Source organism: Heloderma suspectum, chromosome 12 (assembly GCF_057233095.1).
Source record: "Heloderma suspectum isolate Gila_16-S chromosome 12, 16-S_ref, whole genome shotgun sequence".
Lineage (NCBI taxonomy): Eukaryota > Metazoa > Chordata > Lepidosauria > Squamata > Helodermatidae > Heloderma > Heloderma suspectum.
The window spans coordinates 35530273-35548813 of NC_139469.1; the positions used below are offsets into that span (position 1 = coordinate 35530273).

At 50.4% G+C, this 18541-nt stretch overlaps 1 protein-coding gene across 2 annotated transcripts in view; it reads left to right on the forward strand.

The window, feature by feature from the left end:
- Positions 1–18541, forward strand: part of CACNG3 (calcium voltage-gated channel auxiliary subunit gamma 3) — a 114015-nt gene that overhangs the window by 82475 nt on the left and 12999 nt on the right. Inside the window, exons 1-3 of one of the 2 annotated variants that reach the window (XM_084819087.1) lie at positions 6964–7637; positions 15562–15645; positions 16202–16342. In XM_084819087.1, the coding sequence (XP_084675213.1) occupies positions 7418–7637; positions 15562–15645; positions 16202–16342 (445 nt within the window). In that variant the 5' untranslated portion in view covers positions 6964–7417. Of the gene's footprint in view, positions 1–6963; positions 7638–15561; positions 15646–16201; positions 16343–18541 lie in introns of those variants that run through there. The other variant, XM_084819086.1, reaches the window with a different exon arrangement.

The window sequence follows — 18541 nt, forward strand, 5'->3', positions numbered from 1 at the left end:
TTGTGCTCAATGAGGCTTGCTCCTGAAATGCAGGTGCATCTGGACTTTCAGGGGAAAGGAGTAAGGGGGGGAGAGGGGGGAAGCCTCTCTTCACAGCAAAGCTGATTCCTTTTAAAAAATCCAGTACTCCTCCATTAGCTTCTCCTTCCGTTGTCCTGGAAACATGGGTGAGGAAGCAGGAACACGGATGAAGTAATCAGACCCAACCCAGACTCCACCCAGCCATCAAGAAAATAATTTGATTAGAGCTCAGTGGAAACATCACAGAGCCCCAGGCTACAGTGATGATAAGCCAGGTCTTTAAGGGCTGTGGAAACAGGAAAAGGAGCAGATGCCATTGGGGAAACATCGCAACGAAGTTGCAAACAAAGTGAAGCTGATGGCATGGAAACATGCCCAGGGTGGCATTTTTCAAATCCCTGGGGGCTGCCATAGAGAAGAGGGGAGACACTCTCTGGTACCCCAGAGGGCAAGACTGCATCAAATGGCTTTACTCAGGGAGCAATCCTATGGCCACTAGTCAGCGGCTAGATGGTGATAGAATACATGGTTTTCTGGGAACCGACCTCAGAGCCGGCGCTCTGAGGTCGGTTCCTGGAGAACCGACCTTCCCCCCCATTCCGTGCTGCCTCGCAGGCAGCGCAGAATGGACCCGTGCTCTGTGCTCAGAAGAGGAGCGTGGAGTGGCCAAAACCGGGCATTCCAGGGTGGGTAAGGCGGACATGATAGTATAACACATCCTATGTGTCATCCGGCAGCCTCCTCCCCAGCTCCACCTTCCGAAATCGGCTGTCTAGCCTCAAATGCAGGGCAGGGGAAGTGTGGAGGGAACAATCCTCTCCGTGCTTCTCCTGCCCTGCATTGGAGAGGCCATTGCCTCTGAGTTCGGAGGCGGCCGCCTATCCCCATAGGATTGAGCCCTTAACATTTTTAGGGTGCAATCCTATGCAGCTTTAGACAGGAAAAAAAGTCCTACAACTCCCAGCATGCCCCAGTTAGCTATGCTGGCTGGAACATGCTGGGAGTTGTAGTATATTTTTCTGTCTAAACATGCATAGGATTGCACCCTTAATTTGATTGTATTTTGTTACTGGGCAGCATATAAATGCCATTAAATAAATGAATGTAATGAAGGCCAGTTTGACAATGGGACCAGTTTCCAGGAGGGATGGGGGAGCCAATTTTAATAAACTCAGAACAATGATAAGTAAGGTCCCATGGCAAGCGACTCTAATGAGAAAAGGAGTTCAAGATGGGTGGGAGCTTTTAAAAAAGGAAATTCTCAAGACACAATCACAAAGAATTCCAACAAGAAAAAAAGGAGGAGGACAAAAGAAGAAGCCAATGTGGCTTCACAAAAAGCTTAGAGATGACCTGAAAACAAAAAAGGACACATATAGGAAGTGGAAGAAAGGCCAAGCTACAAAGGAAGCGTACAGGTAGGTAGCACAGAATTGCAGGGATGGTGTCAGGAAGGCTAAAGCTGAGAACTAGCTGAGGTTAGCGAGGGATGCTAAAAGCAACAAAAAGGCTTTCTTCAGCTACGTACAAAGACAGAGGAAGGAAATGGTGGTTCAGCTATTAAATAAGGATGGCAAAATGATAACAGATGACAAAGAAAAGGCAGAAGTGCTCAATTCCTACTTTGGCTCAGTCATCTCCTGAAAGAGGGTCAACGACCCCCCTGGCAAAGGCGAAAGTCAGGCTGAAGGGGCAGGATTGCAACTTGAGATTGATAGGCATATGGTCAAGGAACATCTAATTGCTTTGAACGAGTTCAAATCTCCAGGGCCAGATGAACTGCATCCTAGAGTAATGAAGGAACTGGCAGAAGAGCTCTCAGAACCACTTTGGGAAATCATGGAGGGTGGATGAAGTGCCAGATGACTGGAGGAGGGCTAATGTTGTCCCTATCTTCAAAAAGGGCAAAAAGGAGGAACCTGGGAACTACAGACCAGTCAGTTTGACATCAATCCCTGGGAAAATTCTGGAGCAGATTACAAAACAATCAATCTGTTAGCACCTTGAAAACAATGCAGTGATTACTCTAAGCCAACATGGATTTGTCAAGAACAAATCCTGCCAGATGAACCTGATCTCATGTTTTGATCAGGTAACCTCCCTTGTGGACTGTGGGAATGCTGTGGACATAATATACCTCGATTTCAGCAAAACTTTTGATGAAGTGCCCCATGATATCCTGATGAGCAAACTAGCTCAAAGTGGGCTAGATGAAACAACGATCTGGTGGATCCACAGTTGGCTACAGAATCGGACTCAAAGAGTGCTTATCCAATGGATCTCCTCAAACTGGGAAGAGGTAATGAGCGGGGTACTGCAGGGCTCAGCCCTGGGCCCAGTGCTCTTCAACCTTTTTATTAATGACTTGGAAGAGGAGGTGCAGGGAATGCTGATCAAATTTGCAGATGACACAAAATCGGGCAGGATAGCTAATGCTTTGGAAGACAGAACCAAAATTCAAAGGGATCTTGATAGACTGGAGTACTGGGCAGAAAACAACAGAATGACATTTAATAGGGATCAATGCCAAGTTCTGCCCCTAGGAAAAAGAAACCAAAGGCACAGTTACAAGATGGGGGATACGTGGCTCAACAGCACTACAAGCAAGGAGGATCTTGGAATTGTTGTAGATCACAAACTAAATATCAGCCATGAATGTGGTGTGGCTGCAAAAAAGACAAATGGTATTTTGGGCTACATTAATAGAAATATAGCTTCCAAAACCTGTGAAGTACTAGTTCCCCTCTACTCAGCACTGGCTAAGCCTCATTTGGAGTACTGTGTCCAGTTCTGGGCACCACACTTTAAAAAGGATGCAGACAAGCTGGAGAGGGTTCAGAGGAGGGCGACCAAGATGATCAGGGGACTGGAAACAAAGCCCTATGAGGAGAGACTGAAAGAGCTGGGCACGTTTAGCCTTGAGAAGAGAAGACTGAGGGGAGATAGGATAGCTCTCTTCAAGTACTTGAAAGGTTGTCACAGAGAGGAAGGCCAGGATCTCTTCTCGATCATTCCAGAGTGCAGGTCACAGAATATTGGGCTCAAGTGACAGAAAACCAGATTCCGGCTGAACATCAGGAAAAACTTCCTGACTGTTACAGCAATATGACAATGGAACCCATTCCCTAGCAAGGTAGTGGGCTCTCCCACGCTGGAGGCATTCAAGGTGAAGCTGGACAGCCATCTGTCAGGGATACTCTGACTTGGTGTCCTGCATTGAGCAGGGGGTTGGACTCGATGGTCTTACAGGCCCCTTTCAACTCTACTATTCTATGATTCTTTGAGAGGCTCACCCTCCTCACAGGTGCTCAAGCAGCACCTGGCAGCCTTCTGCCAGAGATGCTGCAGCTCTGGACTTCCTGCCTTTGGACTAGACTGTCCTACAAGACCCTTCCAGTTCCATGGTGGATGGTGTGAAAGGTTGGTTCAATAGTCCAAAACTCTTTCCAAACACAAAGCATGGCAGAGAAATATGTGCCTTTGGTCCCCTCAGCCCTGCCTGCCCTGAAGTCCACACTCTCTGTTTTGAAGGCCACTCGAGGTGGAGATCTTTTCTTGGTTCTCTGCCAATTTGCCAGCCAAAGACCTTCCTGTCTCAGGTGTTCTTGGGAGTGGGCTTTCTTTTCTTTCTTTCTCTTTCTTTCCAGCCATGGTGGTTTCGGCATGGTGCTGGGCAAAAGGGGCTCTTCCTCCATAGCTGTGACCAACTGTGAGAGCTGACACAGGAAGGCAACTCCGCTTTCCACAGTGCTCCCATCTGGGTAGAAAGGCAGCTGACACCACCTCAAAAAGGCCTTTTCCTTCTTCTCCAGTGCTCTTCCAACTCCCCCGCAAAGGGGTCAGCCAGACTGACCTTCTCCAGTTGGTGGATCTGCTCATAGCAGCTCTGCACAACATCCCTCCCCAACACTCAGCCTGGAGCTGGCAGCATCCTCGGCCTCTCGTTCCTTGAAGGTTTCCATTGTGAGAAAAAACTTGGGTCTGTCAACCTCTGGATGTTGACAGACCCAAGTCTTTTCTCACAATGAAAAGGCTGTCAATGGATGTCTCTCCTTCTGGGTTCAATCTGCTAGAAATTGGTGTTGCTCTCCTACGGGGCTCAGGGATCACCACTGGGAGCTTACCTACATTATCTGGTGCTCCTGAGGATGTCATTTGGATGTGCCCAAGTGCTCTCCTCACCTCATTGTCTGAACAAAGCTGTTCTGAGGGAAGTGGGCCTGTGAGACTTTACTGTGGAGCCTCACAGTGGGAATGAGCATTACCAATGAGAGTGAGGCAACGCTGGCCAATACCCACATGCAGATGTGCTCCCCCATCTCCACATCACTTGCGCAACAGTTTATGCATCCAGCTGCTGATTATTTTCCCCTCAGTAGAAATTATATCAGATAGAATCAGACACAAGGGAGGCTTGGGATGACTGTCCACCAGTGCAGCAGCAATGTCTGTGTCAAAAATTTGGCAGCCCTTCCTGCTTCCCTGTTCCTTGAGTTTTGCTGAAGCTCAGTCACCTTTCGAGCTGCTTGGTAAGTCTAGCTGCATGTGAAGGCAGTGAATGGCCAGACTGAGACAGAAGGAAGCTGCCAAAGGGACAGAGAGAGCAGTAGCTTGGAACACTTGACAGCGGGCTGTCAGGGACAAGCAAGTGCTTTGCAGAATCTTCCAACATAATTACTGCCAGACACCTTTGGGGCAACTGCAACAGAATGTGGCAGCCCAGGGTGACAAGCCTCCTTGCCCCACTTTCTGGGAGGGAGAGAGGGGACCGACGTGGTGACCGTGAACCTGGTCATGCTCCTCGGGCTCAGCCCTCAAGGGAAATCAGACTCCACGCGCACACGGCATTTCTCCGTCTAGCCCGTTCTCCAGAATGCGCCGCTCTTTTGCCTGGCCTTCCGCAGCAGCCCAGCAGAGAGAAGGGGGACTTGGGGCGCTGTCCCCACCTCTTCAACACCCTTCCAGGAAAAGTTCCTTCTGGGCCACTGCTCTGTGTCAGGCGGCTGCTATGGCTAGGCAGTTCGAGGATCTATGCGCCACCTCTCCACGACTGTGCTCAGGTTAGCTCAAGGCCGGCTGCGAGGCTCCACGCGCGCGCCAGCCCACGCACGCGCGCACCGCCCAGCAGCCCTCGGTCCTGCGGCCCACGGCGGGCCGAGGCCCGCTTCCCCTGCGGCCCCCGAGCAAGCGGCAGGGCCGGCTGCTCTTTCTGGCAGGGAGGGGCCGGGAGGCCCCCGCAGCTGCTCCATCGGCGGCGGGCCCCGGGCTGCTCCTGCCGCGCCCTGGGGTTCCTCCTGGCCCCTGGCCGGCGGCAGAGGCCGGAGGGCGCAGCTCCGCCGCCTGGCCAGCGCGAAGGCACAGCGCGCGCGGGCCGGGCAGCCGCGTCCAGCCTCCCTTCTGAGGCAGCTCCGCGCACAGGGCGCCCGGCCCAGCGAGCCCCGCGCGCCTCCCCGCGGCCGGCGCCCGGCCCTGCCGCCCGCTGCTGCCCCCGGCCGCCTCCTTCGCGGGCGGGCGGCGTCCATCCCGAGCAGGGCCCGGCGCTGGAGGGGCGCGCGCAGCCGCACGCACGCGCGGGGGCAGCTTCTAAGGCGCAAGCGAGCAGGCACGTGGCGCGAGGGCGCCCCGGAGGTACCGCGCGCAGAGCTTGGCTTCGGGTGCAGCCCCGGGCCGGGCCGGGCCCCGCGCACGACGCTGCCTCACCGCCCCCGCTCAGCCTGAGGTGTCCAGAAGGCCGCAGGGCTGAGTCGGGGGGCGCGCGGGTACCTGCGCAGGCGGGGTGAAGCGGGGCCCGTAGCGGCCACCCGCGGAAGCCTCGCGGCGCGGCTTCCTCGGGGCGCCTGAAGAGAAGCGGCCTCGCGCGCGCCAGTTCAGTCGGAGCAGACGGTGCGCTCGGAATGGAGTGGAGTGCCTGACTTCTCCGGGTGCCAAACCCTGGTGACTCCAGCACAAAATCTGGATTTGTTTGCTGGTGTGTCTGTTCGGCAGAGAGCCTCCCCGGTTCCGCCCAAGGCCGGTTCTGGCAAAAGGGACCATGGCCCTGGCCTCGGGGGTGGTCCGGGGGGAAGTAAGGCATCTTCCCCAAGAAGGCCAGAGAAGGACGCAAAGGAGCCGCCGGGCGGGGCGCGGCGCGGCGCGTCCTTGCTGAGTCGGGGGGGGGGGGGGTCCAGAATCTTTTCCCTTTGCTTGAATATTATTTTACCGTGTTTCCTCCAAAGTCCGAGAATATTTCTGGATGGTTGCCTGGGTGGTTGCCATGGGAACTATTTTAGAGCTGTAATGAAAAGAGTGGAGGTTTTTTTTACATCCAAGATAAATGTCAGAGGATAAAATAGATTGGTGCTGGCACGGAACCTCCTGATGGGCCGCGAGATGCCCCCCCCGCCCCACTGTCATCACGGTCAGGATGAGATGCGGCCACCGCCGGCCTCGCTCTTCCTCCGCGCCCCCCCCCAATCACCGGCCCGGCCCGGCCCGTCTCCTCTCTCGGAGGGTTAGAGGTCGGGGCGGGAGAGGCAGGGGCGGCCTCCCAACCCGCGCGGCACCCCGCCTTCCTGCCCGAGGGGTGCCTGTCACAGCCCCCCCGTGCCAGCCGCACCTGCCTCCCCCCCCCCCTCGGTCGGAGTTCGGATTGCAGGCCGCTCCGGGCAGCGTTCCGCCTGGTGCCGCGGGCGCGCCCGTGCGAAGCAGGCTGCCGACGGGGCGGAAAGAGCCCCCCCCCCCCCCCGCACGCCGTTCTCGGCGATGGGCGCGGTGCAGCGCGCCCGGCTCTCCGGGGGCGCGTCCGAAGCAGCCCCCGTCTGGGGCAGCGCTTCGGCGTGGCTTGTCCCGCGGGCCCTGCGCTGCTCGGGACCCGCTTCCTTCCCGCGGGCCTTTCCTGTCTCAGGCTCGACGGGCACCCGCAGGCTCCCGGGCGTTCTTCTGCCGCCTCTGAGTGGGAGGCGTGGGGGGGGGGGGACACGGAGAGGCTGCTCGGCCCAGGAGCCACCGGGCACGCGCCTTGCGCGCGGAAGGGCCCAACTCAGCCTCGGGCCTCTCCGGGCCGCGGGAGGGGCACAGGCGCTCTCCGCCCACGAGGAACAGCTGCCAAGCAGAGCCCAGCAGGACTCAGTGGACAAATGCCCGAGGCTCTGGGCCCCCCCGTCGCTTCCCAGCTCAAAAGCGGCCTTTTCCCCTGCAGGGGGGAATATAGGGGAGCCCGGCATCGTTGCCCCTGCAAGTGCAACAGCCGCTGGGGGGAGAGTGATTCTGAGCTGGAAAATGACTGGAGGGAGGCACATTTAGCTGCCCCTCCCTTCTCCCGCGGGCTGCTTTGGATTAAGAGAATAACAGCTGTGGCGGGGGCTCCGTTGTCTGAGTCTCGGAATCATGGGCTATGTTTTGAGTCGAACTTTCAGGGATGAAAGAAAGAACGCCAGCCACTAAATCTGCACACAAACCACTAAAGATGAGGATACCAGATGAGCCCCACTGGATCAGACCCAGGGTCTACCCAGCCCAGCATTCTGTTCACACGGTGGCCCATCAGCTGTCTGCAGGAAACCCCCCGAGTAGGGCAGCACTCCCGCTGTGCTCCCCAGCAAATGGGATCCAGGGACACACTGCTTCTGATACTGGAGGTAATGATAGAGCTTTCATGACTAGTAGCCATCGGTAGCCCCATCCTCCCTGGGGCTAATCTAATCCCCGTTTAAATCCATCCAAATTAGTGGCCGTCACGACATCTCGTGGTGCCGATGTGAGTGACCCCACCAGGGCTGCCTCCTGTGGCAGTGGCGCTGCGGTGCTCCACATGGAACTATCCATGGAAATGGTTGGGAGGCTTTCGTGGGTGCCGAACACAGGCCCCAGTTGATTAACGGGCTGACTTCAGACAAGGCATTGCGCCTGTGTTCGCTTACTTGCCCTGGCGCCCAGGCCCAGCTCTAGGCAGCTGGGCCCAGGGCACCTGTGGCTGTATCTCCTCCCACCCCCATATGAGCCTGTTCCTGGAGAGCTGCTCAGGCTCCCCTCATTGCACACTGTAAAACCCAGCATATGGCGCTTGGAGCAGGGCTTTCTCCGTGCTGGCACTCTTGCTTTGGAACCGGCTGCCAAGGAGGGCTGTCTGGCCACTGCACTGTTAGAATGTGGGCGCAAAGTGAAAACATTATTATCCTTCATTAAATTTTAGAGAAACTGTTGGTTACTGCTGCTCGCCTTCTGCTTGCTAGTGTTTTATTTGTACACTGTGTAGATCTTATAATACATAACCTAGATCTTCCAATGGATCTTATGTAACTCATAACACTGGGTACTTTTTAGGGCGAATGGCAATGGATAGATAAATAACAGCAGAGGAGGCTACAGAACAGTGAAGTAGCCAGAGCTGCCCAGGGTCGGGAGGGACTGTAGCTCAGTGGCAGAGCAACTGCTTTGCACATGGAAGGCCCCTGCTTTGGTCAGCGGCATCTCCTGTTAAAAGCACCTTAAGGAGCGTGGCTGGGAAAGGATTCTGACTGGGATCGTGGAAAGTTGCTGCCCGTCAGAGATGGTTGGTCGGAGTGTAAGGCAGCTTCACACATTCATGATGAAGTACAAAACTTCATCTTAAGTAGCACCAGCTGGTGCAGGGTATGGGATGAGGTGTGGGCTGCACAAGCTCTGCGCAGACTTTTGGAATATGAACAAGTGCTGTCCTAAATTCCAAGTTAGACCAAGGGTCTGATTTTACAGTGAATCTCTACCTTTCTGCCTCCTGCTACTTGCTCATCTTTAAAGAGCACCCACCGCCCAGGTTTCTAAGCAACTCGCAGATCAGGGCTGCTTCTGTCTCTCTGTAGCCCCACTGTGAGTGGGAGTCTCCTGACTGATTCCCCTCGCTTCTCTTCTCAGTGTAGGAAGGCAGAGTGGGAGGGAAAGAGGCAAATTTCCCCCAGACACATTCATACCCTCCCATCTGTGTCCCTTATTCCATCAGACATGGGCACAGCCGGCGATCCAATGCAAGGGTTGGATCCTGAAGGCAGAAGTGAAGGGGAACCCCATCCGTTAATTGTGGAAGGAGAGAGGAAAGGCCAGAACAGAGCCAGCCCCCCCTTCCTTGTTATTCCAACCTACACGCGCACACACAGCATTTAAAACTGGGTGGGAGGAGTGTTTCCTACTAAGTTAATGCCCTCATAGGAGAGTGCAAAGTGGGTGACTGCAGCAAGGACTTCAAACTGTGATTTCCAGTTCCACGAGAAACCTGCAGGGAGGGATTTGGCTCCTGGCTCAAATCCACGTGTGAGAGTCACACATGCACACGCAGCGCGAGAGAGGCCTGCGGTGTCCCCCTGACTCAGCCATCCACCTCCCACACCCCCTGCCTGGGCTCAGCCTCCAGGTCCTCTTGTCCCTTGCCCTTCCCATGGGGCTGACAGAAATGCAGTAAGTGGGGCTGACTTCTGGGGCTGACAGTTTCCTCCCAGAGAAGAAATATCACATCACCAAAAAATGCAGGGTTGGGGAGAAGGAGGGGGCTTGCCTGCTTTTATTCTGTGGTTGCCCAGATATAGGGATGTGAGAACCCACCCCAGTTCAGGTGCTCCAGGTGCCTGCGGAAGCGCAGCCCCCACTCACCCCCCCCATACCTGTGCTCAGGCCGCCCATGAGCTCAGCGAGTTGCCTGGACTCACCGCGATCCCATCCGGTGGTCACCTGCCATTTTCCCACCTTTGTTGTCTGCACAAAAAGGAAGTTTAAAATGCGCATATTTAGATATGCGCAGTTTGGAGCCAGGAAAGCTTAATGTGCACGATATTAGAGGCATTATACCTGTAATATTGCGCACATTAAGCTTTCCTGGCCCCAGACTGCGCATATCTAAATACGCGCATTTTTAAAAAACTTCCTTTTTGCACAGTCAACAAAGGCAGGAAAATGGTGGGCGACCACTAGAGGAGATTGCAGTGAAACTGGGAGGGCGCGAGCGGGGGGCGAGCGAGGACAGCGTCTCGGTGGGTGCAGTCCGGGGGTTGCGGGTGGGGCGTGTGTGTGATGGACTCTTGGACCCAGTCAGGCACCCACGACATCCCTACTCAGATAGTTTTTATCCTATCCTTATGTATGCCTGACCAGAAAATGGGTTTATTGGGGGGGTTGTGTGTTCTGCCATCCTGTATGTCTTGATTCTGCGTCTGGCGCTGAGGTTTCCAAAGGAATGGAGAGTCCTTAGGAGTCAGCCATTGTCTCTGGGATGTCTTTCCAATAAACGTGTTGCACCATCCTGGGGCCCATCTACACGGAGATGGTTTCTGAGGCGATTCTGTTTAAATCCGTTTTTTCATATTTGCATTTACATATTTACATATATGCAAAATGAAGAGCTGTTAAAACAGTTCATGTTACTTCAGAATGCTCGTGGGAGGTCTTCCAATTTTCTGAATGGTCCCCTTTACCACCTCATTCTGTCACATGTGTAGGTCACTAGCCAAAGAGTTGCTGGCAGATTTGGGAAGCCTTTGTAAATTGCAAGCACACGCCTGCCTGCCTGCCTGCCTTCCTTCCTTCCTTCCTTCTTTTAACCTTCTTCCCCCATCCACTCCAGGGCAGTGTGTGAAGGGCAGCAGGTAGAAATCTGTGTGAACTGGTGTGGGCTTCTTTGCAAGACTGATGCGGGGAGCACCGTGGGCTGGGCGCCTTCTGTCATCTCCTGGCAGCTCACTCTCGGCTGTGAGACGAGCGCTCCAGGACACATGCTGGGTCCTGCCCAGGCTTTCAGATGTGCAGCTATTATTTATTAAGGCACAGGCGGCTGGTGGGCCGCTACGTGAACAGAATGTTGGGCGAGACGGACCCCTGGCCTGATCCCACAGGGCTCTTCTGATGTCCTGATGATCTTAGCTACTTTAGATACCTGATAACCCACCCTTCAGTACAAAGATTCCCAGAGCTATTACAACGCAGAATTAAAAACAAGAAACAAATGAAATCACAAAAACAAAAGTGGATGCAGAATTAGACCACTTAAAAAGGGAAGGCACATTCTCCAAAGTGATGCAGAGTGAATTGTCCCAGTTATAAGAAAGGCGAGGCAGTCTCTGTCAAAACTTGGAGGTTACTGTAAGCCCTGTCCTGAAGACGGAAAGGCACCCTGTACCATGAATGACCGACATGCTTGCAACACCATCTGGAGGGAAACAGTTCAGAAAGGTCACTTGGTCACTGGCCTTGAAGGTGGAAGTAGATTTTATTTATTTTTATTTTATATATATATTTGAAAATACTTTTTATTCTATTTTTTATCTTTATAAATGAAATAAACAATACCAACAACCTAGTCATTATCTACAGTTTCCAACAATACAGTATTCTTAAGATGACACAGCAGTAACGAAAAAGAAAAAAAAGAACAGAAGAAGGAAGAGGAAGAAGAAAGCAAGGAAGAAAAAAATATTAAAAAGTAACTTAAAAGGATTAAATTTAAATTGCATTACACACAAACTTCAAGTATCATTCTACGTAAAAGTTATACCTATAACACTGCCAATATTACAATTCAGTACAGCACAGATAATCAACCTTACATTTCAATATCGTATCTTCAGTCTTATAGCAAGGAAGCAGGCCTACAATTCATTTCCAATAACCATATATTGCCCTTCAGTTAACATACAGTAGTAAAGCTTAACAATTTAACCAGCCAAAAATATTACTAATCAAAGTCTCATAATAATGATGATGATAATAATAATAATAATGGAAGGAAATTAAAAAGCAAAAATAATAACTTTATGTTATCTATATTATAGATAGTGTCATTTCTAAATCTATATATGAATGTATATATATCTATACACACACAAACAGGAATTTTACTATAAGTATATCATGTCTAATGTAAAAAACGAGGAAGTAAGAAAAAGAGAGAGAGAAACAAGAGAATATATGTAAACAATCCTCTGGACTGGCATACTGCCCAGACCTTATAACCCAAATAAATCCAAAGAAGAAGAAGAATTGAAAAGTTCCCAGCTCATGAGGCTGGGGAAGATGTCTCCCGTGCCTTACTTTGAACGCCAGCTAGCCAAGCCTCCACCATTTCATGATTTAAAAACTTTTTCATCTGGCCTTCAAAAAGAATGCAAAATATAGCAGGATATTTGATAATGATATTGCAGATTCATTTGTCTTGCCTGATTTCTTGCCTTGGTAAATTGCCTTCTTTTGTCAGCGATTTCTTTAGTGTAATCCGGAAATAACATAACTTTGTCTTGTGTCAGCCCCCCCAAAAGTTCTCCGACTTCCCTTGCCAAGCGCAAAATATGATTTTTTGTGGAAACTCTTCAAATTGAACTATAACAGTATAGGCAGTCCCTTTGGTGCCATAAACTGGACCTGGAACACGGTATGCATGCTCAATATCAAGTAAATAATCAGATGGCAGAGCGAGTAGGTCATGCAGAAATTTATCCAAGAATTTAAACAGACTTATATCAGCAGGCAGATCTTTGATACCAATGATACACAAATTCACTCTACGAGTATATGCCTCCAGTTGGGAAACTCTCGCAGAAAGGATATTATGGGAGGCATGCATAGCGGTCTCTTGCGCAGACACCTGGTCTTGGAGAGCATTAACCTTCAATTCTGTCTTTTGCAAGGAACTATTAATTCCTTGAAGGCTGGTAATAGAATCTTGGATTGTATCCAACCTCTTAGCCTGTTCTGTTAATTGAGAAGTCAAAGTTTTTATCAGAGCCAGCAACTCCTGTACATCTCCGGCATCCCTAGAAACCTTTGCCAAGGAGGTGTTGGGGGAGTTGGCAGTGGTCCCGCAGCTTTTTTCCTTCCCCTTGATGCTGTCATCCTCCTCTTCCATAAAGAAAGAAAGAAAGTATAATTACAAACAAACAGTTACTTCAACAGATTTTGCAGGTCCTCAGATATTGTTGGTATTTTTCATCCATAAATACTTTTGGAACTCGTCAGTCCTGAAGTCTCTTAATTACATAGGAGTTTCAAAACAGCTTTGAGTAGATGATGCTCTGGAAAACTGACCTTAGAGTCCAGCTCTTCTGCTGCTCCGCAAAAGGAATTGTTCTTCCAAGATCTTATCCACATGGTACTCTAGCTTCCCCTTTTAATTCCAGGGGAAGATGAAAAGGTTTTTCAACCTTTTAAAAGCTGTTTGAGGAGGTGACCTGCGGAGCCTCCGCAGGACACTTGCCAGGGTGACATGGTTCCTACCGGAAGTCCTATTTTATATATTTCTTAGCCACTTTTCAAGAACATGATCTTCCCAAGGTGGCTTACCTTATGAAAACAGTACAGTTCAGTATCAAGCCAATGCTAAAGCATCTTACATTTAAACAACTTCAAAATAAGCCAGTCAAAGTAAAAAAACAATTTCAAATACCTAACAGTGGCAAATACACAAGTTTCAATTAAAAGCCAGAGAGAACAAATGTATTTTAAAGCCCTATTAAAAGCAGCCGCAGATGGAGGCAGCCAGATATCTCGTAGGCCTTAGTGGGAGATTCCAAGGCATAGCTCACCATCAACAATACAAAAAGTCTGCATCAGTATGACAGACTAGTGTATATTATTATTATTATTATTATTATTATTATTATTATTATTATTATTATTATTATTTCTTTTCTATACTGCCCCAAAGCTGAAGCTCTCTGTCATCTAAAGGGCCCACAACCCTCCATGTGTGAGCAATCTCAACAGCAGGATATAAACCCCATGTGAAGAAGCTCTTTATCCTGCTATTAATCATAGAATCATAGAATAGTAGGGCTGGAGGGGGCCTACAAGGCCATCGAGTCCAACCCCCTGCTCAGTGCGGGAATCAAGGTCAGAGCATCCCCGACAGATGGCTGTCCAGCCTCGTCTTAAACGCCTCCAGGGTGGGAGAGCCCACTGCCTCCCTGGGTAATGCCAGACGCTTCATTTGGCCATGCTCAGAACAGCCCTGGGCTCACTGCACCTGCTGATTCATAACAGGGGTGCTTGGAGGAACAGGGCCCTTCGGCGATGGTGCCACACATGTTCAGTGGTCTCCCTTGAGAAGCCTCCCCTTTTACAGCCGAGGAGGAGGAACGTAATGGTGGTGCCTGGTCAGCAAGATGGGCAGCTCTCGTTGCTCAGACAACCAAGCAGTCCTGAATCAGCCTCCTTCATCAGGGCCCTGCATGCAGGATCACCTGCCCTGGCCTGGCCTGCCAGAGCCAGGGGGCCGCCGTGACTGGTTCTCCTGCCCTGCCCTCCTTTAGCTGGAGCTGAGTGGTACAACCCGGGCTGGATCCCTGGGGCTAAGACTCCGCAAGTGATCAGGTCAAGACCTACTCGGACTCGAGGCGTCATGTTCTTCTGAATGGTTGCATTAAAATGTGCCTCTCCAGGTAAAACTGATGCTGCTGCTGCTGCTGCTGCATCATGTTTTATTATTGGTAATATTTTTTAACATTGGGGGTGATCATTTTATTGTTATGCTGGTTTTTAAAATTCTTTTCTGTATTAATGTGGAGGAGGAGGAGAAGGAGGAGGATGTAAATCAACTCAAACGCTTGATGGTGAGGCACTTCATAAAGGGTTCAAATAAATCTTTTGCTCTCCTTCCCTCTTACCCTCTATTGTGTGTGTGGCGGGCGTGGGGGAGAGTATTACAGTGTTAACAAGTGATCTTGCAGCAACAAAATATTGATTAATTATGGGGGGCTTCTACTTAATTTGATTGTTTTTATAAGACGAGCAATTTATTGTTTTTGAACTTCTGAGGATTCATTTTTAGACACATTCAAGAAACTAGAATTGGACATTGAGACCCAAGTGGATTCTGAGTTCTGGATCATTGGCCTCATCCAACTGCAGTTGTGGGCAACTCATTGCATATCAGAACTGGTGATTTGGATGCACCTACCAAAAAGCATCAAGAGATGCATCCAGCCAGTTCAAATGAGCATCGCAGTGCATCTGGGTGTGCATTTCTATGGCTGGTTCTGGGTGACTATGATCTTTGTTGGTATTGTTGTTTTAAAATGTGCTCCTGTTGAAACATTGAAAAGTCCTTACAATCAGGGGCACATGCTGTGAATCTCCACACCTCCAGTTCACATTCTGGATGGCTGGTAGCAGGGGTGGGGAGGGCCCTTATGGGAATGATGGCACCCCACATGGTAAATGCATCTGAACGCTGTGGCCGTTGCATGGAGAACTCACAGTGGAGAGGCTGTGTTTGGCAGCATCACTGTGGCAAGAGCCCTGGTTACATATCAGGGATTGCAGGGTGGCAGTGGGCCAGTGAAGACACCACATTGACCCTTAATAGAAATGGCGGAGTGGATGTCCTAGAGTTTAGCTGCTTCCATATTTTCTCCTTCCTTTGCTCACAGAATGTACAAACCTCTCCACCAGGTGGAAGGACTAGGCCACCTTGGCTTACATGCTCTTTCTATGTCTTTCAGAGTGTCTGGTTGGCCACTGTGGGAAACGTGATGGTGGATTAGATGGACCCCATCCAGCAGCAGGGCTCTTCTGATGTTCTGATGTTTCTTTTGTTTTGTTCCTCAGGGACATTCCGAGGAATCTGTAAGCAAATCAATCATTTTCCAGAAGATGCCGACTATGAACAGGATGCAGCTGAATACCTCCTACGTAGGTTTATAACTCCTGGGCAGTTGAGGGTTGTGTGCACACACACAGCATGGGGGGCACATGGGGGGACACCAGAAATGGGTGCAAATAACAAAATTTATAGGAAAATCATTGTCAGAGTTCATGTGAGTGTCTAAATCCCATTTTTAAATGGGTCTTTGCTGCGCATCAGGGTCATTTTTAATGCAGTACATTAACTCAAGGCTGCCTTATTTCCTGCATTTCTGACAGCATACTTCACACCCTTGGGACAACATTATCAAAATATCACATCTCCTGTTTTCCATACATCTTTCAAAATCCAGTCATCTGTGATGTGGTGAGACATGCTGGGGGTTTAGTCCTCAAAAATGTACCCAGTAATTTGAACGTGTCATGTTATCAATAGGCAATGTCCAGGTAACGGCCACCTGGACTGGTGGGTTGTAGGAAGTAGCACAGATGCAACCAATATTCCCATCAATCTTAAGAACTGACCCATCTTGACATGTTCTTTGGCTGTGGAGCCAAGACAGCAGTAACCCTCCTAACGAGCCCTGTTCTACTCCTCCCCCAGGTGCAGTGAGAGCATCAAGCATCTTCCCCATCCTGAGTGTGGGTCTTCTGTTCTTTGGAGGCCTGTGTGTGGCAGCCAGTGAGTTTTACAAGAGCAAACTCAATGTCATCTTGAGTGCAGGGATCTTTTTTGTATCAGCAGGTGAGTTCCAAGTCACTTCTTAACTGCAGATTACTAAAGCTACTTGTACTAAGCCTGAAAGCAGCCTGAATCTGGGACACTAAAATATGCATTGTGTCATTGAAACATTTGTTCCCAAGAACTTATAACCTATAACTGCTTTCCTATACAAGGATAATCAAAGTGGTTCACAGCAGAATTGAAAAAATGTCAAAGACAATGTTAAACAACACACTGAATAAAATACATAAATTACAGAAAAAATAATATAAGAAAGATCAAAACATGACTCAAACAATACAAACATCAGAACATCAGACACAAGCCCTCAAAGACCATTGGAACTGCCATGTTTGTGCTGTTTGCAGAGACAGAGGTCCTTCCAGATGAGGCTTCTAAAGCACCATCGCTGTGCCCCATTCACATAATTTTACAGGGGCTCCATAGAATGAAATCTTCTATTCATAACCCCCCCCCCAAGTTTTCCCACTCATCGCTTCTTCCGTCTTTCTTCTTCTTATGGAAAATCCATTAAGGGAAAAAAGACAGGACAGCTGCCCAAGGCCTCCTAGGAGCTCCCACCTCCTCTTCCTGCGTGCGCCATCTGAAGTACCCAGGGCCAGAAGGGGACTTCATGGCGGGGCAGCATAACCTCAGTGCTGCGATTGTCCCTTGTACCAACCCGCTGCTGCACCTCCCATGATAGTGGCATATGGGGCAGGACTTCCAGGGTTGATTTCAGCATGCGGGTAGCTCCACGGGAGGCAGTGGTTCTGCACATACCTGGGTTCCAGGCTATTTAGGATGTTAACGACCAAGACCAGCACTTTGAACTGGAGCTGGAAACACACTGGTAACCAAGGAAGATGACATAATGCCAAAGTTAAATGCTCCCATTTGCAAACTCCAGTTAACTCTTCAGTAGTCACTGTTTTCCAAAGGCAACTCCACGTAGGAAGGGAGTTAGGGTAATCCAATCTGGATATGACTCAGGCGTGAATGGCAGTGGCAGGTCTGATGTCTCCAGCAAAGGGTGCAGCTGGTACACCAGCCAAAGCTTATAAAAGGTCAGATGAACATCTGAGGTTAAAATCCGGCCTTGGAGTGCCCCCAGGCTGCAAACCCGATTCTTAAGGGGGCAGGCAACCCTGTCCAAAATCACCAGGGTGTCCAATCAACAGAACTTTTTTTGTGTGCTGGTGGGCGCATTTGGAATTTTGAGAAAATGTTGTGATTGCTGTCACAACATGGTAACCATTGGAGCATGTCCATTCAGGAAATGGCTGCCATGGGTGGGGTATGTGTGTGACTAGTCACAAAACACTCATATCTGAGAAGTCAACCTGGTGAGGCAAAATGTAACTTGCCCATGGAACTGAGTACAAGGCAGAGGTGGGAGGTTGTGCCACAACTCACAGAACTCTTCATTTCACAGAAGGCCAGTGCTCTCTCTCTGCCTCCATCCGTGCAAGCTGACTTGCCCCCAGTCCCTCTTTCGCTCTCCCTCTTCCAGCCAACTCCGCCCCCCATCTCTCTCTCTCCCCCCCCCCGCCCCAGATTACCACCTAAACACACACACACACACTTTCTCTCAGGATCTTTCCCCCAACCCATCCCCACACTACCCCCTCTCTCTTTCTTTCCCATACACATGCAATTCCTACCACATCATCCCTCTGTTTACACAAATACAGACATGCACCCCATTCATCAATCATGAATACATACAAGTTTGCAGGCATGTATGCACATCCCCCCTCCCTCCTCCTCTTCCTCCCTCCACATCAACTCAATCCTCACACTGTCCCCAGTTTACCCCACTGTCATCCTAGCTCCACAACCTTTGCTCCCTTCCCCACCCCATAGATTCTCACTCCCACCCCATGCCATTCCTCCCTTCCCAGTAGCTTATCAGGTTGGGCAGGAAGCCCCCCCCCCCCGCCCACTACAAGGCAGCTGGGCACATTGCACAGCACCCTGCCAGACAGCCTGCCAGCACCACCTCTGAGATCCTGAAGGATATAACTTGTTCAACTTGTTCAAAAAGAACAGGAGGAACAGAAAGGGAGGTGGGGTTGCTACATACATATCTCTGCACAGAAATACAGGAGGATGAGCTTGGTAGACCCATCGAGGGCATCTGGGTTAAAATAAATGGAGCAAAGAATACAAGGAACATGGTGGTCAGAGTCTACTACCAGCCACCCAATCAAGGAGAAG